The 23,051-nt window shown below is 45.0% G+C and overlaps 1 protein-coding gene across 1 annotated transcript; it reads right to left on the minus strand.

Moving 5' to 3' along the window:
• Positions 1-172: 172 nt before the first annotated feature.
• Positions 173-20,421, minus strand: prrt4b (proline rich transmembrane protein 4b). Its single transcript, XM_020092252.2, has 4 exons — positions 20,299-20,421; positions 13,070-14,193; positions 7,857-8,000; positions 173-2,396 (listed from the first exon to the last, which is right to left on the minus strand). The coding sequence occupies exons 2-4, from the start codon at positions 14,097-14,099 to the stop codon at positions 310-312; spliced, it is 3,261 nt and encodes a 1,086-aa protein (XP_019947811.2). The 5' UTR covers positions 14,100-14,193; positions 20,299-20,421; the 3' UTR covers positions 173-309.
• Between the last annotated feature and the right edge of the window lie 2,630 nt (positions 20,422-23,051).

Genomic DNA, 23,051 nt, shown 5'->3' on the forward strand with positions numbered 1-23,051 from the left:
AATAAAATCCTGCTATCTCCATGTTTTTTTTTTCTGTATCAAACTTCACCGTCCTTTATCAAACATGTAAAAAGTTACAAATGACCTTTTGGCTTTTGACATTCTTGGCACTTTAACCCTTTAAGACATTCACTAATGACCACACAAAGCTTATCAACCACCAAAAACATTTTGGCAGCTCTGGGTTTTTTACGCAAAAGCTACCATGCACTACCAAATAGGCTATAAAAGCCATGACAGTCAATTTGCTGCACAAAACCTTCTGGCTGAGACCTCAGTGTAACCCTCGTTTGACCATTCTGTGTCCTTTTATAAATCAATCGTCTCACTGCAGATGCTCATAGCATCGATTTGTCTGCAAACACTGATGAACTCCTCCTGCACCGATCGGTCTGCCTCCGATGACATGTCCAGGTCCAGGCTCTCCTGTGAGGCCGCGCCCAGCGTATGATAGTGCCTCTGTGGGTCAGCGTGGGCCTGGTGGCCTGAGGACGACACGTGGCCTGTGTCCCCTCGATGGGGAAGTTGCTGAGCCTGTCTCTCTGGGCTTGGGCAGAGGACCAGTGAGGAGCCCCCGAGAGAGGCTCTGTAGAATGAACATGAGGAGGAACTGCCCCTCCAACGTTCAGGAGATGAGCAGCTGGAGGAGGAGGAGGAGAGGGAGGGAGACAGTTGAGAACCTATGACGGTTTCTCCTTGAGGTTTGGTGATGGGGGGCTGGGGTTGACAGGCCATCTCTACGCAGGAAGAAGTCCGATAAAGGCTGGAGTCAGCTGTGAGAGGATCACACAGGCTGCTGCTGGGAGGTACACTGTGGTTGTTTATGGATATGTCACTGAGGCGAATGGGCCTAGAAGGGCTGAAGAGGCTCATGGGAAAGAGGGCCTCACTGAAGAGGGCCTCATCTATGCTGCGACGCAGGTTGATGGGCGAGGGTGGCCGCAGGTCTGTGGTGGAGTCACTGGTGAAAGACGAGCCTGATGGTTCTCGGCCTCCTCCATCCTCAGGTTTTCCTGACCCCTGTAAGTCCATATCCAAGTCCAGGTCTCGATATGCTAAGGCCCGGTTGCTGTGGTAGAGGAGGTCCAGGCCATTCAGACTATTACCGAGCCTCTCATCCATCAGGGTATAAAGAGGAAGGCTCTCGGACTCTCCAAGCCCTACTGTATCAACAATGGCGAGTTTCTCCTGCTGGCTCAGGGTCCACTGGTAGCTCCCAGGCAGAATGGGCGATTTGGAGGCCAACAGTTCAGTCCAGCAGCTTCCTGCAGATGGAAGGTGGTCAGAACAGTAGACAGGTTGTGCAACCACCAAGGCTAAGGTGAGACAGACCCCGAGCTCACATAGTCTGCAGCTAAACTGAAAAGCCCACCAGGGCCAGGGGTGGAACACCTCCTCTCCACCGGCAACACCCATAGCATTGAGCATTGCATACAACTGCAGTCCTGCACATGCTAAAGAAAACAACGCTGAAAGACAAACAGTTATGGCGGCACGGTCCCAATCTCGGCTCTCAGCAAAGGGGCAGCGGTTGTAGCGCTCAGCGGGTGTAGGAGAAGTGTTGTTCAGGTGGTAGATGTGCTTCGAGTCCGCCCGCACGTAGATGTAGAACACAAAATAGGCAGCAGACAGAAAAGTGGCCAGCACGACAAAGGCTCCACGGGAGATGAGTGAAAGAAAGAGGCAAAGGGGAGGCTTTTGCTGGTAGAACTTCAGTAATGTCACTGGGCCGAATGCAGCGGCAAAGTGCAGGGCAACCAGGCAGGCCAGGAAACAGGGTCTCTGGAAGGCTGAGTAGGAGAGCTGCATTCTTGAGCGCATGGAGAGGAGAAGGAAAACCAGGCCGAAAGCTGCCGTCAGGCAGGGAAAGGGCGCCTCGTAGAGCATCAGCGAGGCCTCTGTGAAGGGCAGGCGATCCTGGTGGCCGTAGGCGTCGTACAGGAGCGAGAAAGATCTGGTACAACCAGCAGCCAGTAGAAACAGGCTGACTAGGGCGAAGTAGCCACACCCAGATGGACATCGCAGTGGCAAGCAGAGCAGATTGAGCGCTGAGGCTAGCGTTAGCATCGCAAAGACACAACCGGCACCATAAACATGTGCCTCCCAAGCCAGGCCCCAAGCTGCCATGGCACTGTTCCAGTCAGTGTACAAGGGCACCAACATGGGAGGAGCCGGGATTAGAAAAGGGTTGATTGATTGGTTTGCGGCAGTGGTGTTTTGTGTGGGTCTGGCGTCCAAGGTGGAGGCGGTGGTGGTGGAGTCCCACGTGTCTGAGAGGTTGCAGATCCCGGTGCGTTCTTTATTGCAGTCTGGGAGAAAGGTGACGCTGCTGTCCACCGGGTCGAACATCCAGTCTTCAGTGTCGAGGGGAATATGTGGAGTTTCCGAGGTAGAGCCTGGAAAGAAAGTAGAATGTCAGTATGATGGAAAGTTGCGATAGCTTTAAACATCTACTTTCACGTGAGATTAAAGCACATTAATTGTCCTCTCATGAGAGTACAGAGAAGCATTTAGTCAATGCTCAAACTATCTGAGTCAGAGTACAAACGGGATCTGGTCCAAGACGTTGAAAGAGTATTTTCCCCCTCATGTGCTAATCCTGTTTAAAGCTTGTAAGAAGGCAACTTCAAACCGAGCAGGACATAAAAAAGAAAAGAAGTGTGTGTGTTATATCTTTGTGAGGACCTTTTTGAAGTAGCACCTTTGATTGAGGACATTTTGGGAGAATTAGGACATTTGGCTGGTCCTCGTGTTTAGATGGGATGTTTGAGGGTTAAGATTTGCTTTCAAGTTCAAGGTTAGCATTAGGTTCTGGTTACTAGGATTAGAAATAGAGGGTTAGGGTCAGAGCTATACCAATGAATGTCCTCACTAAGACAGAAGTGCAAGAGGACAAGGCTGTGTGTGTGTGTGTGTGTAAGAGAGAGCAGCCCACTCAAAACCACAGAGCCGGTTTCTCTTCCATTACATATGCCATCTGGAGTTTCCAACATTAATTAGGATTGTGTTAGACGTTTTTGCTTTGTGAAGGAAATAGCTTTTTTTAAATGGTGTAGCTTTGTATACATGTGTTTGCGTGGACATTACGGAGACGCCTGTGAAGCTAATCTGCGGCGAACGAGTTTACACTGTTCAATTAACTGGGGCATGACTCGAATGCAACGTAATTCACTTCACGCTGCATAATGCCTCACAGATGGGCAAAAAGACAAACAGTGTTTAGTCTCCTAGTGTCCCCTCCAATCAGCCTCACATCCCGGAGCTTATTTGTTTCCACAAAACGTAACCAGCTCCACATGCATGCTGTCGTTCCACCACAAAGGACATTTTGAAATGTTGTAATAGCAGCTTAAAACTGTGTCACATTAAAAGAGAAGCAACTTCTAATTGCGTCTCTGTTACTTGCAGACACGCTCTCATCAGTCATTTTGCTGCAGGCTTATCAGAGACAGTCTCTGCTCCATAAAGAGCCAGGTGGTGTAATGGAGCGCAGAGACGGGGACAAATGAACAGGCTAAACCAACAGTAAATCACACAGCAGGAAGGTTTTAATGTGCAATAACTTTGGAGTGAGATTCAAGACTTATTTTTGTTGTAACTCTGCAAGAACGTGGGTTTAAGTGCGTCTAGCGATGTCTGGGGAGTACATTATATCTGTTATGTGCCAGTCTAAGATCTTAAATGTGCTGACCTCACCACCGCAGTGCACCCTACATCTTTGCGTATAGATTGAAGATGTCTAATTTGTTTCCTGACTAAAGCTAAAAGCGGAATTCGTGTGGTTGAGCATTTCTGTTTCAAGTCTTTCTCAATGGTCTTTTTAATGCACTTTTATAGGTTTTTATTTTTGTGTTTCCCTTCCCACCCTGGCCTGGTTCCCCAATTCTCCCTTTTTGTTTATGATTTCCCTTCGGCCCTCGCCTTCAACAAGAGGGAAACTCCCATAGGTGGGTTTGCTATTTTTAAACTGGGATAGTTTGTGTATGAAAATCCACTATTCTCTTTGACTGTCCTGGATTTTCTGCTCTCATGCTTTATTTGTTTTGCTTCTGCCGCTCTTTGCAAATGTTATAGATAGAATGGATATGGTGGCTGCTGCCTCCTCTGTGTTTAATGTGTGTGGTTCTGAAGGGAAATGTTCGACTGCAGCTGCTTTCGGATACATGCACAGAAGTCTGGACATTTTCCTGAAATTTTCCAGAGGGGCTGCATGTGAGAACTCAAACGTTTGTGTCAGTTGCTCCTGGAACACGACGGACACAAAAAACGAAAGAATACAAATACCTCAGGACGACAAAGAGGTGTCATCCACGTGGGAGACACCAACAAAGATTTGGAAAGACAGCAAACGTTGTGAGGTTTTGGAGATAAGGGTGCTGGTGTTGGATTAGCTGTAAAAAAAATCATTTGATTCATACGCCATGTCCTGCCTCCTGCATGCTCGACCCAGACGCCACCCCTCACCTGAACGTCTGACCCAGACAATCTCCTGCTGTGTTCTTCACATGTGAAATGTCTGGACCTAACATTCAGGAGTTCATGCCTTGAAACGACTCTAACATCACAGTGACGAAGCACAATAGCCTGAAACCCTTTCTCAACTATTTCTGTCTGTCTGCTCATTTTGCGAGGACGTGTGCCTGTGCATGTTGACGCTCGCTGTACTCAAGTGCCTCTTGTGAAGCCCTGCTCTCTCTCTCTGCAGATCCTCATGAGTCGCAGTGGATTTTCTCAAGTGCTTTGACATAATCCTCAGCACTTCCCTGCCTGTTGTCGAGGCTTTTTAAAATGTTTCTTGTTTGTCTCTGAACTCCGGAGCTGATTCATGTTCCAAGGTTGTTATGAAAATGTCAAGCTCGGGGAGAAATATGACCTCACCGCCAGCTGCCAGTGCATCTTACACTGTGGCCTGATGCAGCAGATTTATTTCAACCATCTTCTTTTGAAGCCTCGTGATTTCCTCAACAAGAGAAAAAAAACGATTGAGTTGTCGAGAGGTTTGTTTTTGCGCTGATGCCGATGTTTTTTAATTAAGTCCTGATTAAGCTTTAATAAGAAAAAGCGAGATGCTGTCAAGGTGTCTCCCTGATGCATCATTTTCATAATCATCCTTCAGCAAACGCCCTGGACAGATGTGTGGGCATCAGTCAGCACGTTCAGATGTGGAACGCCATGTTTGTGCTCTGTCAGGAAAGTGCAAGGACAAGCTGTGCTGCCACTAGGTCAGTGAAGCAAATGGACTAAACATCCTGTTCCATACACGGTGGTTTAATTTGCCAGGAATGACTGAATGACACAGTGGTTGATTAACAGTCACAGCAGTGTCCCAAGGTGTCTGCAGTCACATAATACTTTACTGCTGAAATTATATTGGATAATAGATCAGAAGAATGACAGCAAATTAATCAGCAAAGTCATTTATGAACTTAGAAATTTGTAGCTTCTCGATGTTGGAACACAACGATTTAAAACTTGCTCGTAGCTCATCGGTACCTTAATTATCTGAGAGTTGTGACGCGCTAATCAGATTAAACGAGCAACTGGAGGACGTTATCAGGGTCAGAGAACTTCTGATGGACATTTGAAAACTTTTTGCATGTTAGATTAAAAAGTGAAAACTAGTCTGCAGCTAAGCTAGTAGCTCTACAAGGCTGCACACAGCAGTAGTTTAAGCCAGATGGTGACACAAGGATGGCAACGTTAAGGTGGAGTAGGGCTGATGTCTAATGTCAACACCATGCTAGAAACAGAAAAGCCAATGGATCCCTAATGTGACATCCAGCTCGTTGTCAGGATGTTGCTCTCTGGTCCAAAGGTCGACCGACTGACCGACATTCCCGTCCTCAGGGCCTCTGGCACTGCTGATGTTCGACATGAATCAATGACACCGATAATCATTACTCGCAGCACTACACTGGAATAACATTGAATTGTTAGTTCGGCAGCCATCTCAGTGAGACTCAGGTGTAAAAAAAACAGACAGTATCAGTGATGGAAACTTTGGAGCGTAAAACAAACGCACAGCTGCAGGCGGTCTGACTGTGGCCGCTGATAAAAGTAGGTGGGGTTCAGCACCGTGTCTCCTGTCTGTCCATTTGCTTACTTTCCAGGGCAGGACTGTTCCACTGAGGCGGGCCCGAGCAGGAAAAACATGACGGCCGTTGAATCGGTGCCATGTTTCGCTGCCTCGCTCGTGTCGATACATGTCACGTCTGAGCTGACGGGGGCGCGCCTGAGCTGGCCCTGGACGGGGTTTGGTATGTGGCAGCAGCTGCACTTCGAGAATGGATCAGAGCGTTACGTTCCGCCGCTCGGTCATCTGACACATTCCTGTGGGAATGAACGTTTCATGCCAGGGACGCACAAGCAAAGTCCCAGTGTAACGAATGAGACCGATCATTTCTTCTGAGGTGTAGTTTCATTCATGTCTCTGTGGAAACGTGATATTTACATCATGTCTGTGGGTTTTGCCTGTAAAGGTTGAAAGGTCTCCCCTAAGGCGCCGTAATCCGAGGTCATAAAGGTGAAGGTGACTTCTGATGTTTTACTGCAGATCCTCGCTCACAGTCTTTAATGGGCTCCGTGTTGCCATGATCCTGAAAAGCTCTGTGCACTTTTCATCTGATCGCCTCCATCTTCAATTTGGCTCAACGCAGAAAAAGCAATTAAGCAGGAGCTCACGGATCAGTTAGACGCTGCATATTCAGGAGGAGGAGCCGTTTTCATCTTCTTCCAAATCAGATGGACATAATATAAAAGCACTGCTGTGGCTCAATGAAAGCAAATTGGAGAGTTTGTATGATGACTGCAAATCTGTTTATGTGCCGCTGATAATTTAAGCTCTATAGGGTGAACACTGTCGAAATTCAAAGGGCAGATGCACAGACTGCTGACGTTACTGTAACGCTCGTTCAGTTGCTCTTTTGTGAACTAGAGAGGCCCAGTGGCGCGCCATCATCAGTGAGTGGCACATTTGACAAGTCTATTTTAGTCAACATCTGCTATTCTGGGTGAGGGAATGTGGGCCACATCTGCACCTGTGAGCCGGGTCGAAAGTGGATCTTTTAACAAAATGAGCTTCATGATGATGGAAGATGTATAAGAATATTCACCATCTAGTCTCATATATTAATTTATATAATTACATTTTGTTTATTACTACATAATCGCCAACATTTTTTGCCCCTTTGAGCAATATTAATTAATTAATTTTATTAATTAACTTTAATTCAAAATACACAATAAACACCTGGACTTAATTAACTGATTCCAAACCAGAATTAATGATAATATTTGATTTAGTAAAATGAATGTGAGAAGTTATCATTTATTCATAAATCACTCTTGGCAAGTGGCAAGAATTTAAAAATATGTAACATTGGCCTCTAGGGGTCTCTATAGTAACAAAAGACCTACAGTTTTCTGGGGTGAGATGAAGTATTGACCTAGTATTGGTCTGGTCGCTGTCAGACATTTTAACGAATAATTGTTTCCTGGTATATCTTAAATTAAAAAAAAGTGTTTCCCTAATTTTTAAGTGAAACTATCGTCGTCTATGATTATTTATCTGAGAGAACAGATAAATGTTTGTTTGTCAGGTGGGCAGTGTTCCGTCTCTCTTCAGCTCTCAGGATTTCTCTGATTCACAGTTTGAGCAGTTTTCTCCCTTTGGAAGCAATTAGTGGCTCCAGGCTGAGGAGGCCTGGTAATTGTTTGTGACAGATTTACAGATATTGAAACAAGCACAGGATGGCACATGAAACAACCAGCGTGCAGCTCTTTTAACCGTCCTCCTCAAACACAAGCTAGACAGACAATAGTTACAGTATTTGTTTAACATGTTCAAGGATGCTCACCGGTGCTCTGAGGCAGGGATTTTGTCAGCAGCTCTGCGGGCAGCGTGGAAATGTCTGCCAACCTCCCGTCGTCATCTGCAGCAGCTGAATGCACCGCACCTTCCTCAGCCTCCTCAGCCTCCTCATCCTCCTGGCCTGGCAGCTCTGGGGAAACAAGTGCAGTTTAACCTCTGAACAATTTAAAACTCACAACCGTGCAGACTGAAGAGAGAAACACTGAATCTGACTGGAGCTTGCAAAACGAAAGTGTAACCTCTCTCCTCTCAGAGCAAATCTGTGGCCTCACTCTGCGGAAAAGGGCAGGACTATATTTCCTAACCCAGTTCTGTCAAATGGATCTGCCCATCATCCACTTAGTTGTAGCCAGTCATCCATCGCACGGTAGTCTGGCCCTCTGTAGTCTAATTACGTTGACATCCTAATGTGTGTGTGTGGGTGGGTGGGTGAGTACGTCCTGCTCCAGCCCCAGTTTCCTCCTCCTGACTCCTTGTTCAATCATCTGTCTTTGAGCTTTAACTTGAAGAGAAACGAGGAGCAGCATTTCATAAAGAGCACACAGAGAGAAAAAAAGTGAGCCGCAAAACACAAGCGACGGAGAGAGCGAGGAAGTAATGACGTCGAGGCCGAGCAGAATCATCCTCTCCTCCCTCCAGTGCTGTCGCAGAATGTTTTCACAGTCAGGCCTCTGTGCTCAGGGCTTTGTGTGTTTTCCAGAGCAGCAGTTTTTAAACGAGTGATGGAGCAGAACCCGTTGGGAGGAGGAACTGTTGAACTGACGGCGGTGACGCAAAGGAAAAAAGTGTTGGGAAGAATTACTGTTAGTGAAAGATGCCAGGATGTCAGGACTGCAGGGAGGATAAACATATGGAGGCAGTGCTCTGGACTATCTTGTGATCTAGGTCATGAGTTAATCACATGTAAAATAACATACTGCACATGTAAACACCTGCACACACGGTACAGCTGGTGTTTGGGAGTCAAGTCTGAGTTGTCATCTATCTTCAAAAGCAAATTACAAGAAGAACATTTTGTTTGTCTCAACATTTTTGTTCTTATCTCCAACAAGGAGGTTGTGTTTGCTTCCGTCTGTTGGTTTGTTTTTTGGATTACGTCAAAACCACTCAACAGATTTCCATGAAATATGGTGGAAGGACTTGGTATGAGATAGAGAAGAACCCATTCAATTTGGGTGTGGATCTGTACAAATGAGTGGAACCAGGTGGGATTTTAACTCTTTAACATTACCAAGGGAATAATTCATGGATCTTCATAAAACAAAACAGGCATTTAAAGGAAAGTGATGGTGATAGAGTGAGACTCTATAGACAAAAGGAAATAACGTATGTATAACTGCAGTAAAATGATAATTCAGCACTAAAGTGGAAGGTTGAGTGATTCACTAAGCTCCTGCCTCCCTCTCTGATCCCTCTTTGCTGTTTATTTTGCTCCGTCAGCAGTCGTCTGTAAATAGCTGCCCGTCAGTGGTTTTGCTTGTGATGTGCTAAAGAGATGAGTTCCTCTATTCGTACGCGAGCGGCTGTTTACTGTCCCTGCATCACATCTGTGGCTGATCTTGTTAGGATGGAGCAAATTAAGTTAACACCACAGGCACATCTGTACAGTAGGGCTCTGTCTGTAGATCCTTTGTTTCACACATGAAGAAGAATCTTTGTGTGTCTTCTCCTCAGGACTTTATTTCTTCTTGTGCACAAACAATAATAATTCCAGTTACATCCTGAGATCTGGACTAAATTGAATCACGGTCATCCAAGTCCTATATGATGTGAACATGGTGCTGAAGTTCTTCACATTGTGTTTCACAGACTCTTTATTATCTTCAGCTTCCTGGAATAACACAAAAAAACAAAAGCTGGCTCTGCTTCAGTCAGCACTGAGTGGATTTTTCTTTTTTGAAAGAATCATGCATGGATTGTGGTAACAAACGCTCTTAGCTTAGAGAGATAAGAAGTAATAGGAATGGGTTGATAGCTGCGCCGCAGGGAATCGAACGCCCCATAATCAGATGCATAAAAACTGGATATTATGGCAAAGTTAGCTCTTTTGGATTTTTCTCTTAATGTGCTTGCAACAAATTGCATCACGTTGCTTCTAATTTGGCTCATTATCATTAGCTAAGGAATCCAAGGCATTTTATTACTCTCCTGCTTTAAACTCTGAATAAAGGTGAAGGATAATCCAGGTCTTCTTCAGAGATTCATCCACTCAAATCTTAAAAACAGACGTTTTTCCATTTACGTCCTTCACAAGGGCGTCTGATATTCAAGTCACATCGTGGTGTGTGAAACCATTTCCATAATCAATTCATCAGTCAACGACCACATTTAAGCTGTTTTGTACACTCGCATCACAAAGACGACCCATCCGTGCAGGTTTTAATGGAGAGTGTTCTGGGTCCAGCCTCGCTGCTGTTAGTGGAGGATGGGAGAGAGGGAGCAGGATAAAGAGAAGAAGATTGTGACAATCTGAGATGCTTTACAAAAACCTACATTTCATCAGCCTCATCCCTCCGCTGCCTTTGTCCCCTCCGTGCCTGCTCTGCCCTTGTTATCGGGTGTTGGAGTGTCCCTCAGTGGAGGATTGCTGCTTTTATACCTGACAGCCTCCTCAAGGGCAACGCCACACAGCCAACCCTCTCAAGATCAATGGAAACACACCCTTATGGTGGTGATGCTCGACTCCTCCAGCTGATAAATGATTCACCCTGTGCAGATTTGTTCACACTGGGATAATATATGATAATGAAAGGTTGCTGTGCTTTCGTTTTCATATTCCTTTCCTCCTGTGTCCTTTGGAAAGGTGCAGTCGTTTAAAACACTGCAAGACTCCAGAGTGATACTATGACAAGGAGACTAGAAGCAACATTCATTCTTTTGGTTTTTCATTCTTCTTGTATAAACCACAACCTTTTTCATCCAACGAAGCATCAGCACTTAACATGGACTCTGGAAGCGACAGGGATTTGTGTTTGAACAGAGCCAAACAATACGAGCACAGAGAACAGGAAGCGAGGGAGGGATGGAGGAGACTGAATGGCAAGAAGCATGTTCAGCATCCATGAGCAGCGACTGGCGAGCGGATGGTCCCACGGGAGAGGTGGTGGTTTTCGCTGAGCGTGCGCTCGGAATACTGATACATGGCCGCAGCAGCCCTCCCTCCCCACCCGGGGCAGGCAAAGCCACCCTGCATATCTTTTCCCCGAACGCCTCAACTGAAAACAAGTGCAGACACAACACTGGATGCCACAGACTAAACAAAATGCAAGTGGCCCAGAGCAGCGTGGGAGATATGAAATCTGGAGTGGTTGTATTCCAATACTGGGGAGCTGCTAGTGTATAATTTGACGCTTTGCAGAAAACATTGCAGCTCCATTCTTGACCTTGGACACAGAAGCTTCAAGGTCGTTCTGGTGGCTTTTGATTTTATGGCATATGAGAGAAATGTCTTTAATCTGAAAAAGGGAAATTTAAAAATCTACAATTCCTAAAAGAGGCCATGTGGTACGGCGGAAATCTCCAGAGCAGCTCCTGCATGGATAGATTTTATGCCAATTGTTGCTTAGAATAACAGATAAAATGATAAAATAAAAGGAAATTGCATGTTTATAAAACAACGGGAAGGAAATAATGTAAGATTTTCTTTTTGAGAAAGGGGAATGAAAACAGGTTTCAGGAGACAATTGATATTAAATTGTAACTTCTCCTGGAACCAAATAGATTCTATATTATAAGAGGGGAAATAACAATACTCTAAGGGACTAAAATTTATACTATAACTGTGAAAATTTCATGGGACGGCAGCTTTAAAATATGGAAGCTAATCAATATGCACAAGCAGCTCTATCATTAATCCATCCATCCGTTATCTATACGGCTTTAACCTCTGAGGGTGGAGCTCAGCTGACATTGAGCAAGAGGACGGGGTCATATGGGATAAATATCACAGAATATTCTGAAACTGAAACACGTGGGCACCAGTTTTCAGATTCAACAAACTGATGCATTGAAACACAAAAATTAAGGAAAGCTCCAATAAAAAAAAAGGCTCTCAAAGCTTTTTTATTTCGTCCTATAGAGTTCACCCAGGACAGGTACAGCCGTTGCCACCTCTGGTACTATCCAGCGATGCTACATTAATATTAGGGACGCTGCCATGGCTGAGAATAATCGACTCATCATCTTCTGGCCCAACCTTTGACCCTGCATGATGAATGTGTCTGTCCTTGGTGGACGACCCACATCTGAAGACTCATTACACATACAGACACCAGACTGACACCGGCGTTGGGGGATGGGCTACTGAGAAGAAGGTGCTGCTTCACCGTCACGTAAAAAACGTATTAGCTCCCGGACACTGATTTAAATCGTCATCTTTAGCTTTTCATACAGTCTGGAGAACAAAAGCCCACCGAGCAGCATTTAATCAAACGCTGTTTCCTTCCATTCTCTGAGGTAATGGCTCATGCATTGTTGGAGTGGAACTGCGGAATGAAAAGTCATTATAGACTGTTTAAGGGACAGGGACGGTTTTTTTTATCGAAGTAGGTTGGTGTCAATTATTCACTGGAAGCGACTCACGGGTGTAGGTGAGGTCAGTGAAACACAACACGTCACTCATGATGGCAAAACAGATTCTGATGTGATGTTCTGTGGTAGACGGTTCAAATCAAATTTTTCAACTTCCATTACAGCTGGCTGCTATTTAGCTTTCATTTATTCCTTCAGAGGATTAGCAGTTTGTTATGCCTGCTGTACGCTAGAGGATTGTCGGCACGTTTTCGTTTCAATTTGGCCGTCCTGACGATGATTTGAGGCTGATCTGAGCAGATCAGGCCCAACATTCCACCTATGAAACCATATCTACTGGATCCAGATTTTTATTCAGGTGCGAGTGAGGAAACTGTACCTTTAAGATTCTCTCTATGAGCTTAATAAACATGAATTCCAACTCATCAGTCCTGTCACGTCAGAGCTGATTCCAGACTCAGTGAGTGTTGACAGGCTTTCAACAACATCTGGATTTATGCTAATCTTCAGACCTTTGACTACTTACCATGTCAGACATGTCGCCGACAGCTGAACTGTCTGCAGCTTTTTGACAGCCGGCTATTGAACACTTAAGATGCTGCCTGCACATGATTGATCACATCTATTGAGTCGAGGCAGGGAGCTATTGATCTGTGCAACTTTGCTTACCTCCTGCTATTGGGAAGTTAACCTTTAGGCTCGGAGTTGTGCTCGTTATGGATTCCTGGACTAGTTTGCGATCGATCCCCATGGCAGTGATGATTACCCCCGGCTGTTCCTCCACGGGCCCAGACCTGGCCTCGGAGAAGCCCGGCTTGGCCTCACTCTGAGTGGGGTGAGTTTCTGGCACTGTGGCCTCTCCAGCGTGGAGAGAAAAACCAACAGTCGACTCTTGTGGTTTTCTGACAAACATTGTCTCTGAGGTCGTAGTAACGGGCCTCAGAGAGTGTCTGTGTGTGGTCAGTGTGGTTTCGACCAGTCCTGGCTTTGTTGTGGAGGTTTGGGCTACAGCCCATGTCAAGGCAGTGGGAACTGTGGTTTCTGGGGCTATCGTCGACGAGATCTTCCCTGTAAAGTCTTCAGCCACCTTCTTATCAGTGCGTTCCTCAGGGAGGTGTCGTGCAGTGGCACCCATGCCGGGTCCGGCTGCCTCTGTGATGCCCTGTGGTGGGTGGATATGTGTTGCGTTTTGTTCAGGAGCGTTTGTGCTCGTGTTCGGACTGTTGGTGCTGCTGATAGAGATGCTTGTGGGAGAGTGGGAGTCTGAAACAAGAGCATCATTGTCGCTCTGCGCTATGCTGCTGTGTGGAGAATCTGATGTCCCAGTGGGAAGTGATTCAGTTCTTATCTTTGTCACGCTGATTGGGAGCCCCTGCGTTGAAGTGGTGGGTGTTTCAGAAGCCTCAGACTCGCTCCCTTCCCCTGAACCCGAGTCTTGCTGGATTTCAGACAGACCTATCAACCCCTGAGCGATTGTGGTCAATGCAGCGGCCTCGTTGTTATTGTCAGAACTCCCGAAGAAGGGGATTCTGAATGGCAGGGAGGGAAGGGATGGTGTCCAATACCAGCTCCGTTTATTCTCCGGTGGTTTTTCTCTCGGTGGCGTCGGTCCCCAGAGGGCCTCTTCGTCAGCCTGCCCGCGAAGTAGCAAAAAACACCAGAAGCAGCAGAGCACCAAGGTCCGGTGGAGACGAAGCATGCTGTCGACGGGGGCACGCGGGCCGCTCACATGTTGTTCTCCATCCTCCTGCTCCCTGAGGCAGGGTTTGGCCCGAACTCCGCAGCAAAATAGTCTGAAAGACACAAGCAGAAACAGGACAGTGAGTGACACGCTTCTCATCCGCTTCTTTGTGCAGCTAAATTTGACTCGACAGAACTTGGGTCTGTTCATTTTTCCTTTCGCTGAACATGTTCTGGACGACTGAGCCTCAGTTCCTCGGAGCTTGACCTGCTTTTTCAGCTGTATTTTCCAGACCAGACAGTAAATCAAGTGTAGAAACTGTGCCACCCATTACAAGCTGCTGCCGAAGTTAGCAGGCTAAAAAAAAAAATCATCCGCCGCAAATCACAACAAGAACCTAAGTATTGCGGACACCCTGCAATTAGTGGTGTCCTGCTGGATGCGGTGGTCAGTATTTATGTCATGCTGTGTCGCAGCGGTTGGGCGGCCACACGGACTGACCGATTAATGATGGAACTTCCATCCGTATGTATCCTGTTCAGTGAGGAGTGGTCCAGACATAATGAGTGAGGGTTGGGTTTTAGGGGAGGGGGGTGGTGAAGAATTAGGGGTCCGGGTTGCCAACGTAAGAATAGAGGGACCTCTTTTCCTTTTGTGGACCGCCGAGTGGTTCAAAGTCACTAGCCTGTTGCCTCAGTGAAAAGACTGGAGCACTGGAGGAATTTCCCCCTGCCAGAACAACAACCTGTATGCTTTAGCTGCACTTAACTCCCCCTTTGACTCCCTCAACCCCCAACTCCCCCAGCTTTGGCCCTGCTCTCTTTCAATCTCAGATTTATTTGTTCTTTAAAGCGAACAGAGGAAGATCTATTTGTGTGGGAGAGGAGAAAAAAACATCAATATTCACAGAGAACTGCACAGAGGAGAAGTTCTCTCTGTTCATTGACTTTACATTTACTTTCACTTCATCCATATATAAAGAGAGAGTAGATAAGTAGTAATGCTCCTCTGCACATGTCTATCTATCTATCTATCTATATGGGAATGACTCTTTATTCTAGTCTCCTTCTGATTCTATCTCTGGGTGTTTGAAATCCAAATGATTATGAGTAATTCCAAAAATATGGAAATTAAAACGACTTCTTGTGATTGTGCAGATTCATTAATTAATTGCACTAAAATGCTCCTATTCTCTTTATGAATCATTTCTCACACGTTATCATCCTTGTCATCTTCTTTTCGTCTCTCTGACAAATTTTCACAACTCACTTTTCGTCCATAATCCACTTCAGTTCACTCTGCTCCCTAAAGTTCTTGCTATTTTTATTTATATGTGCTCGCACAAGATCAACAACCCGCAACCATGAGAGTCTTGGGTTTCTTTGTCACTGATGTGAAAAGCAGGGACTCGACCTTCCATCCTCCCACCTGGAGGGATGAAACCAGCCTGGATGCACAGTCGGGCGCTGAGATGTGAAGTCTGCAGAGGGGGGGGCCTTCCCACACACTCCTCAGTTTTAGCATCTTGACTGAGCAGCATGAAAATCATGTTTGATGAGGTGAGGTTGTTTTTTTTAGATACCTGTGTGTTCAAGCCTGCACCATGCAGCCCACACATGGTCACATTTCATCGACGTGATTGTAGATGCATGATGGTGCAATTGTGTACTTGCTCGCCCACATGTGCTGTTCTGTACACACCCCCACTCACTCACACACCAACTTTGCTTGTTGTATCTTCAAGATGTTGCAGAGAGTCCAATAATCTATTAAATGCAACTTTAAATCGAGGGAATAAGTTATTAATGAGTCTGTTTTGTACATTTAAATCTGCTGTGAAGCTCGGAGCAAATGATCTCTTATTCCCGAAGACCAGTTTGTTGATTAATTATTTAGACAACAGGGAACATGTATAATTTATGGTGGTTATCAGGTTCGTTCAGTATAACAAAGTTTGGTAAAAGGAAATTCTTACTTCACTTCACAGTCTTTTATCTGTCTTTGAACTTTATCATCTTTGTATGTTTTAGTTTGAGGCAGAATCCAGCGCACGCTTTTCCCATTCTTTCCGATCACTGAGGCAAGTAGACGACTTTCCATTCGTACTCTGTCTGATTTGACTCCAGTATCAGAGCAGATGGTGGTTTGTTCATGGCTGACTCATCCTGTCACGGCTGACGTGCAAGTTTTTTATCTTCCACCTCTCCAAAGTTAGAGCTCACTGCATCTCGGGTATGATCCGAAGATTACAATTCTTTTTTAAAGGATCAGTCATGGAAATACAGACGTTTATGCTTCAAGATGGACAAGCTAATATATCTAAAATCATCGTCATCGTCAGGATAAAATATTGATAGTAGCAAAAGTCATTGCTTTTGTCCAGAGCTGCATTAATAAACACACTTTAATCTAACTTCCAATCACAGGACACTAATGAATCTAAACCCTGTGACAGTTCCTGTTTTTACAATCGTTCCCGCTCAGCCCTTTGACTTCTCTTGTCAGCGCCCGTCACCACATCAGGAACACGCCCGTTAGTGAAGGCATTGTCTGGTTTGACAGGCAGCAGAGCGAGTGGAAAGGAACTATAAAAAAAAAAAGTGTCTGTGGGGGAAATTTACAAGTCCCTGCCATTATTTCACTTGGGTTTTTGTCTCACTCCTCCTGACAAAGACGAGTCGGGGGGGTTCTGCCACTGTAGTGTGTTCAATGGAGCAGAGATAGAGAGAAACAGAGGGACAAGGGCAGAGAGCAAAAGACAAGGGCAGAAGAGACAGAGAGCATATTGGCATTCTTCATCCAGGAGAGTAAACTCTGCAGCAGCCGCCCTGATGCTTCGTTAGTTTGTTGCCAGAGCCTCTTTTATTAACTCAGTAAACAGACTCCTGTCTTTCAATTTAGTCTTGTGTGTGTGTGAATGTGTGTGTGTGTGTTCTGTGCATGAGAAGCCCCCCCTCTCGCTCTCTCTTCTCTCAGGACCATCAGCCATCTTAATCTTAATCAGGTTTCAACCTGCTGCACCATGTTACTCGTCTGTCTGTCTGTAGCAGAGCCCCGGTGCGATCGTAATAAGGATGCGGTTGTAAAGCTAATGAACGAGAGATAGAGGAAAGGAGAAGAAGAGACTCGGAGACTGAATGTAAGATGTGAGGGAAAGAAAAAAAGAAGAAGTAAAGGTATGAAAAGAGAAACGAGTGAGGCTTCGTCCAATCTATGTTTTTGTTTGAAAATAGAAATACTCTGACGCTACAGCAGTGAAGTTTAGAAACGCTTCTGACCCTTTATAATTTAAAAACTCCTGGGTTGCATTTTAATATGGACACACAAATGGAGACGTTTGGAATGTCGTACAGACTCACAACTGCTCGCTGACTGGGTCTTTTCAGTCTGGATGCAGCCTAATTCACTGATTCGTCAGGCTCCTATCACATGGCGACCTTCCGGAAAAAAATAACAAATCTTATCCTCGGCTACTATAGTGGATAATGAAGTACAAGCTGAGTCTGTTATCTAGCTCCTCCTGCAACCTAATGCTTCCTGTTTACACCAGCATGCGTTTTCATGCATGTTTGGTTTTAAAACTGATACGGAGCCCAAACACTTGTGTGGACTGAGATTGTAAGTGAATGTATGTAGGCTGAATTAGAGGAGGCGGGTTATTGAAACAGAGAGACTGTACATTGATGGGGAGTCACATATAGAGATGAATGGACTGCAGCCGAGGTCGTTAATATTTAACAAACCTGCTATAAGCACGACGAGGCCGGAGGATCAGTGACACAGTCTGGTGTAAATTTACCTTCTTGCAAATGGCCACTGTTAGTGGGAGTTTTTTCTTTCCTGTATCCGCTGTGTGGGTGTGCATATTTACAAGCACTACTTTCCACTCTAGTATTATTTCCATGGTTACCTGTTACATGTATATATCCGTGTGTATTTACACGAGCGTTTCCTCCCACATGCGGCCGGGCCCCTCGATCGCAGCTCTTTAGCATCACAGGCTCCATATCAACCTATGGCTTTTTCCTGTTGTCCTCTCATGACTTTGACACGGCACTGGGATGTCAATACCAATACAGATTCCATGTGACTGGCCGCTTTGAGCCAGAAGGGATTTATTCTGCATAAAGCAGCACATCTTTGTAAAGTGTTGGGAGGCTTAGGGAAGCATCTGTATATCATCTGTTAATGGATGTACAGCAGGTGATCACTGCAAATTATTCTCACACTTTAGTAAGAAGGGAAAATTATACACGCGTTAAGATTCTCACATGGTAATAACCATAACTCCCCTTATTTGTTTTCTTTCACAGATTAATTCTGCCGTCGCTTCATTTCACCATTATGGATGAATACTGCATATTGTGTTTTCATCGTCTCCATAAACATTGATTAAATATATCGTGCCGTATCCAAATTGGAATTTCAAATGAATCAGTCAGTGCGCTGGTGAGTGGAATCATTTCCAGATGATCATATTTTCATAATAGGCTCATATATTGCTTTTGCACTAATTCACCCCACTGTGTGACATGCACTCATTGCATTCTGGGAAATCCATCCATTAGCTCTCCTGCATAGGAAGATGATCAGTGTCTGTGTCTGCTCAGTTTAAAGATGATGCTGATATTTAGATTTATTAACTTTGGAAAGTGTATAAGCAGCTTTTCAGTCTCCATCGCAAACGTGTCAGTCCCGTGTAAGGGCACGGTCACACATACGCAAATTACGTATCATTGCTTGGTGAATGTGGGCAGTGCAGGACATCAGGGACTCCTCCATCTTGGCTCAGTTTTTAAAACTACAGTCAACGTCGGCCAAGTGGGGTCGACCATGCAAATGTTGTTTTGGTGAAGGTTGTGGCGTCACCGGTCAAAATTCAACAAAGCTCAACTCACCACGCTGTGAATTTGCTTCACCACAGGAAGCAAAGGTTTTATTCGCCCCTTCGTTCAGAATGGAAGTGAACGGGAGGCGACAGTTCTCCGCTGCCATGGAAGCTCAAACTAAAAAATATACAAATTTTTAACCAGAGCATTTCATTAATCCCTGTTTATCTCAGTAATTCCTTCTTGTGATGACTAACTACTGGAGCCTGAGCTACAGCCCTTGGTCCCTGGACAATCGACTACAGAGAGCTGCTCTCATGTCCAAGAATAACCAAAGCTGCAGTGGTAGATCTGGAATTAGCAGCACCACAGGCAGCGCTCCAGCAGGTTACGTACTGTACATCCGGCTGCTTTTACAACCAAACTGGATCCTCACTCATGCTATTTACAAACAAGGCTAATCCCTCTCTCTTCTAATCTCTGTGCCGTCCTGTGATCATTATTCTAAACACCATTTCCACATGCAGCTATACAGCTCGTATTATCTGGAGAAAAAGAACTTGTTGATTTGCTCAGATTTCACAGATTAAAGGTCCCCCACGCCTCTGCTACTCCATCTCTTTAATAAACCCTCTCATGAAACAAGCTCCCCATGCTTGAGAATGACATTAACCGTGCCGGGCTGATGCTCAGTGTTCGGCCCCCTGAGCTGATGAATGCAGTGGACCTGTCCATTATACGAGGACGCCCTCAGACGCAAGCGTTCCACCGGCTGCCTTTGCCATGGCGACAGCTGAAGTCAAAGACGTCTCTCTAATCCGCCGGGATTTGAGCACCTTTTGGACTTTGCCGTTCCGCTTGTTGGGAGTGTGTTCTGCATTCACATGCAAATAGGCAGACACACACCCACACATATGCAAACACACACATACATACACACGTAGACAACAGAAGGACGCCCAACACAGATACCCATGAATATTACTCATATTAATATAAGCCTGTACCCAGAAGACACACTGACAGCAACACACACTCTCTCTCTCTAACACACACCCACACACACAGACGCACACACACCATACATACACATTTGCTTGTTTGCCTTCAGATCCAGTTATTCCCCCTGCTCTCCTTAATCCTGATTTGAATAAGTATCAATGCAGCATCAACCTCAAGCCCTAGTACACGTGTTCAATGAAATACAGTATGTGTGTGATCACACAGACACACACACACAAAATCATAGTACAGCTGCGGCTACAGTGTCAGTGTGTTACAGCGTGCATATGGTCATAAAACACACACGTCCCTCATGTGCACAGACCTGCTGATTAACGTACACATGCAGGAAGTGTGTGTACATGCAGATGAAAACAGCTGCTTACCTGCAGATGTGTGGGAGAAGGTGCAGAATACACAGCCAGAGGTGTGAGTGTGTGTGTGCTGCAGGAGAGAGACCGTCTTTCTGAGCCTGTAGGTTCGTCTGCTGCTGTGAAACTGAGTTCCAGTCTCCCTCCCTCCCTCCCTCCCTCTCTCTCTCTCTCTCTCTCTCTCTCTCTCTCTCTGCATCCGCCTCAACCTCTCTCACTCACTGCATCAGTATAGTCTACTCTGTGGCTTCCATCACAATGCCTGTGGTCACACCTCACTGAGCAAATTGTTCATTAGCAGAGATCAGCCAGTGCTGTGGACACTAGGAAACAGAGTTTGTGTCAGACTGTGAATACACACACACACACACACACATACACACTTACACACATACAGACATACACACATACACACATACACACTTACACACATACACACACGCTGAATCCACACAATGTACACACAAGACCAAATAAAACTCATATGCTGATGTTGACTTTACCGCTCTGCAAATAAATCACCCACAACACGAAATCAAAGCACAGGGTCAGATTGTTAAAAAACTTGTGTTTGCATGGTTTTGTCCGACGTTTCTATTGGTTAAGATCAAACTGTGTTTAATAAAGTCATTACTTACTGCAGCATGAGGTGTTCCAAATGAAACAACACATTGTATAGTTAGTAAATGCAGTCTTGAATGACATTGCTGAGTATTTTTGGATTTGTTAAACAGCCATTTTCTGCTGATGATGTCATCTGGAGACAGACTTTATGCAGTAACTAAGCCACCAGGGGGCGATCCAGATGATTTGGCTTCACTTTTGGATTTCTGTCATGTCGTTCAGCTTCATATACAGTCTGTGGTTTACACTGAAGACAGGAATTAGTAATATGATGTAACTTCCAGTTAGTAACAGACAATTCTTATAAATTCAAGTTCTCCTTTGTATTGTATTGAATTGAATTGTATTGAATTGTATTGAATTGTATTGTATTGAATTGTATTGTATTGTATTGCATTGTATTGAATTGTATTGTGTTCTGTTGTGTTGTGTATTGAATCCGCAGAACAACATCCTCCTACAAAGTCTACAATGGTTGAAGCGACTCACCTTTGCCACAGTTTACAACATGATTTCATGGTGTCACCATCTTATCTTTGTTCACATCGAAGGGTCCCACTGGAGCGTGCTACTGTTGCACAGTAACTTTGACACAATATCCTCCAGATCGTTATGATCCTCAGGAATTCCCCAAATATAGAAACAGTCAGCCCGAGGAAACATCATTTCCTGAACAGTGGCCTAGCGGAGCTGCCTCTGATGAAGCCCTCTCCGTTGCAAAGCCGGCGGCGGAGGCGAGCTCGCCCTAATAACATGTTGGACCTTGAGTGTCCTTGCTATTCTTACCACCTTTACTTTTACACTGGTGAGATAAAAGACTGGTGTTCTCGCTGCACGTCGACCGGCTCCTTCACTGTTCTTAACGCAGAATAATGGGATTTAGAGCGGACGCAGAATTCCTCAACCTGAAATACAAACTTTTATTCTGACCTTCAAAACTTGCAGGGCGGACATATGGTAATATTGTGTGGATTGAAATGAACTGAAGATGAACAAGCTTAGTCTAAACTTAAGAGATATTGCACAAGGTTGCCAAGGTACAAGAATGGAATCACTTCTGTGTAACTGTAGACACAAACACATCTTTCAAGCCTGCAGGCCTCACTTTACTTTAATATGTCCGCAGCCTGTATGAAGTTATGAATTTGGGACAGGATGAGCTGATCTTTAAACTGTGCCTGAGGACACAACAGACGGGCGTGTGTGTTCTAGATAAAGCTCCTCAGTCTTCTCCGTGCTTCTCTTTGATTTATTTACATCCTCAAACATGAGTCTCATGAGTTTCACCCTGATAAGAACTACCTTAAATGATTCAAAACAAACCATCTCTGAGGCTTTGAAATGTTTTAATTTGTTCCATGTCCCATCCACTAACATGGAAGAGGCAGGGTTCATGACCTGTTCAGTAGCCAGCCACCAGGTGGTGATTGAGTTTGATATAGAGGCAGCCTGAAACATAATTATATGGCTGATACAATTAGTCAGTTATTTAATTAGTTGATCAGGAGAAATTTAATCAGCAACTATTGAAAAATGAATTGATTGAATCTCATCAAAAACCTTTTCAGCCTCTCATAAGCAACGATTTATTTATTTAATTTGACCATACACACACACATCCATTTTTTGTTTCAAACTGCTGGTCCAAGAAAACAAGACATTTTTCTGTTCTCTACCATTGAATGAAGTAGTTAAGAATAGCTGTAATTGATAAATTGATCAAATAATCATTGCTGCTGTGCCACGTTTTCCAGCTTCTCCTCCAGCTCATCAGAGCAGCCCTGAATCCTGTTTTCCTTCATGGTAACCTCTGTGGAGCGAATCATGCACCTTTACACATATTCCTGTGTTATTAGCGTGACTGATGGTCCTGGACTTCAGTGTGTTAAAGGAACTTCTCGTGCTTCTTGGAAGTGGCTGGCGACTTGAGGACACTGTGAAGCAGACTGGCGTCCTCTACAGAGCAGTGTGTGTGTGTGTGTGTGTGACTTCATAATGATGTCCTCTCCTTGTTCAGTCCGCTGGCTCCGGCTCATGGTAAGTGCCGGACAATGGTCGACTGTAGAGGTCAGAGAAACAACAATGGACTCTATCAATAGTTTATTGGCTGTGCATCTGTAGAGAACCCACCCAGAGTATTTTTA

This window comes from Paralichthys olivaceus, chromosome 23, assembly GCF_024713975.1.
Source record: "Paralichthys olivaceus isolate ysfri-2021 chromosome 23, ASM2471397v2, whole genome shotgun sequence".
Taxonomy (NCBI): domain Eukaryota; kingdom Metazoa; phylum Chordata; class Actinopteri; order Pleuronectiformes; family Paralichthyidae; genus Paralichthys; species Paralichthys olivaceus.

Bases quoted from the DNA above. Each gene is read 5' to 3' on its own strand.
- prrt4b (XM_020092252.2), bottom strand. From the start codon at position 14,099: ATGCTTCGTCTCCACCGGACCTTGGTGCTCTGCTGCTTCTGGTGTTTT. The intron at 8,001-13,069 runs GTAAGCAAAGTT...TTGTTTCCCCAG, and splicing joins TAACTTCCCAATAGCAGGAG to AGCTGCCAGGCCAGGAGGAT. The intron at 2,397-7,856 runs GTGAGCATCCTT...CTTTCTTTCCAG, and splicing joins ATCCCTGCCTCAGAGCACCG to GCTCTACCTCGGAAACTCCA.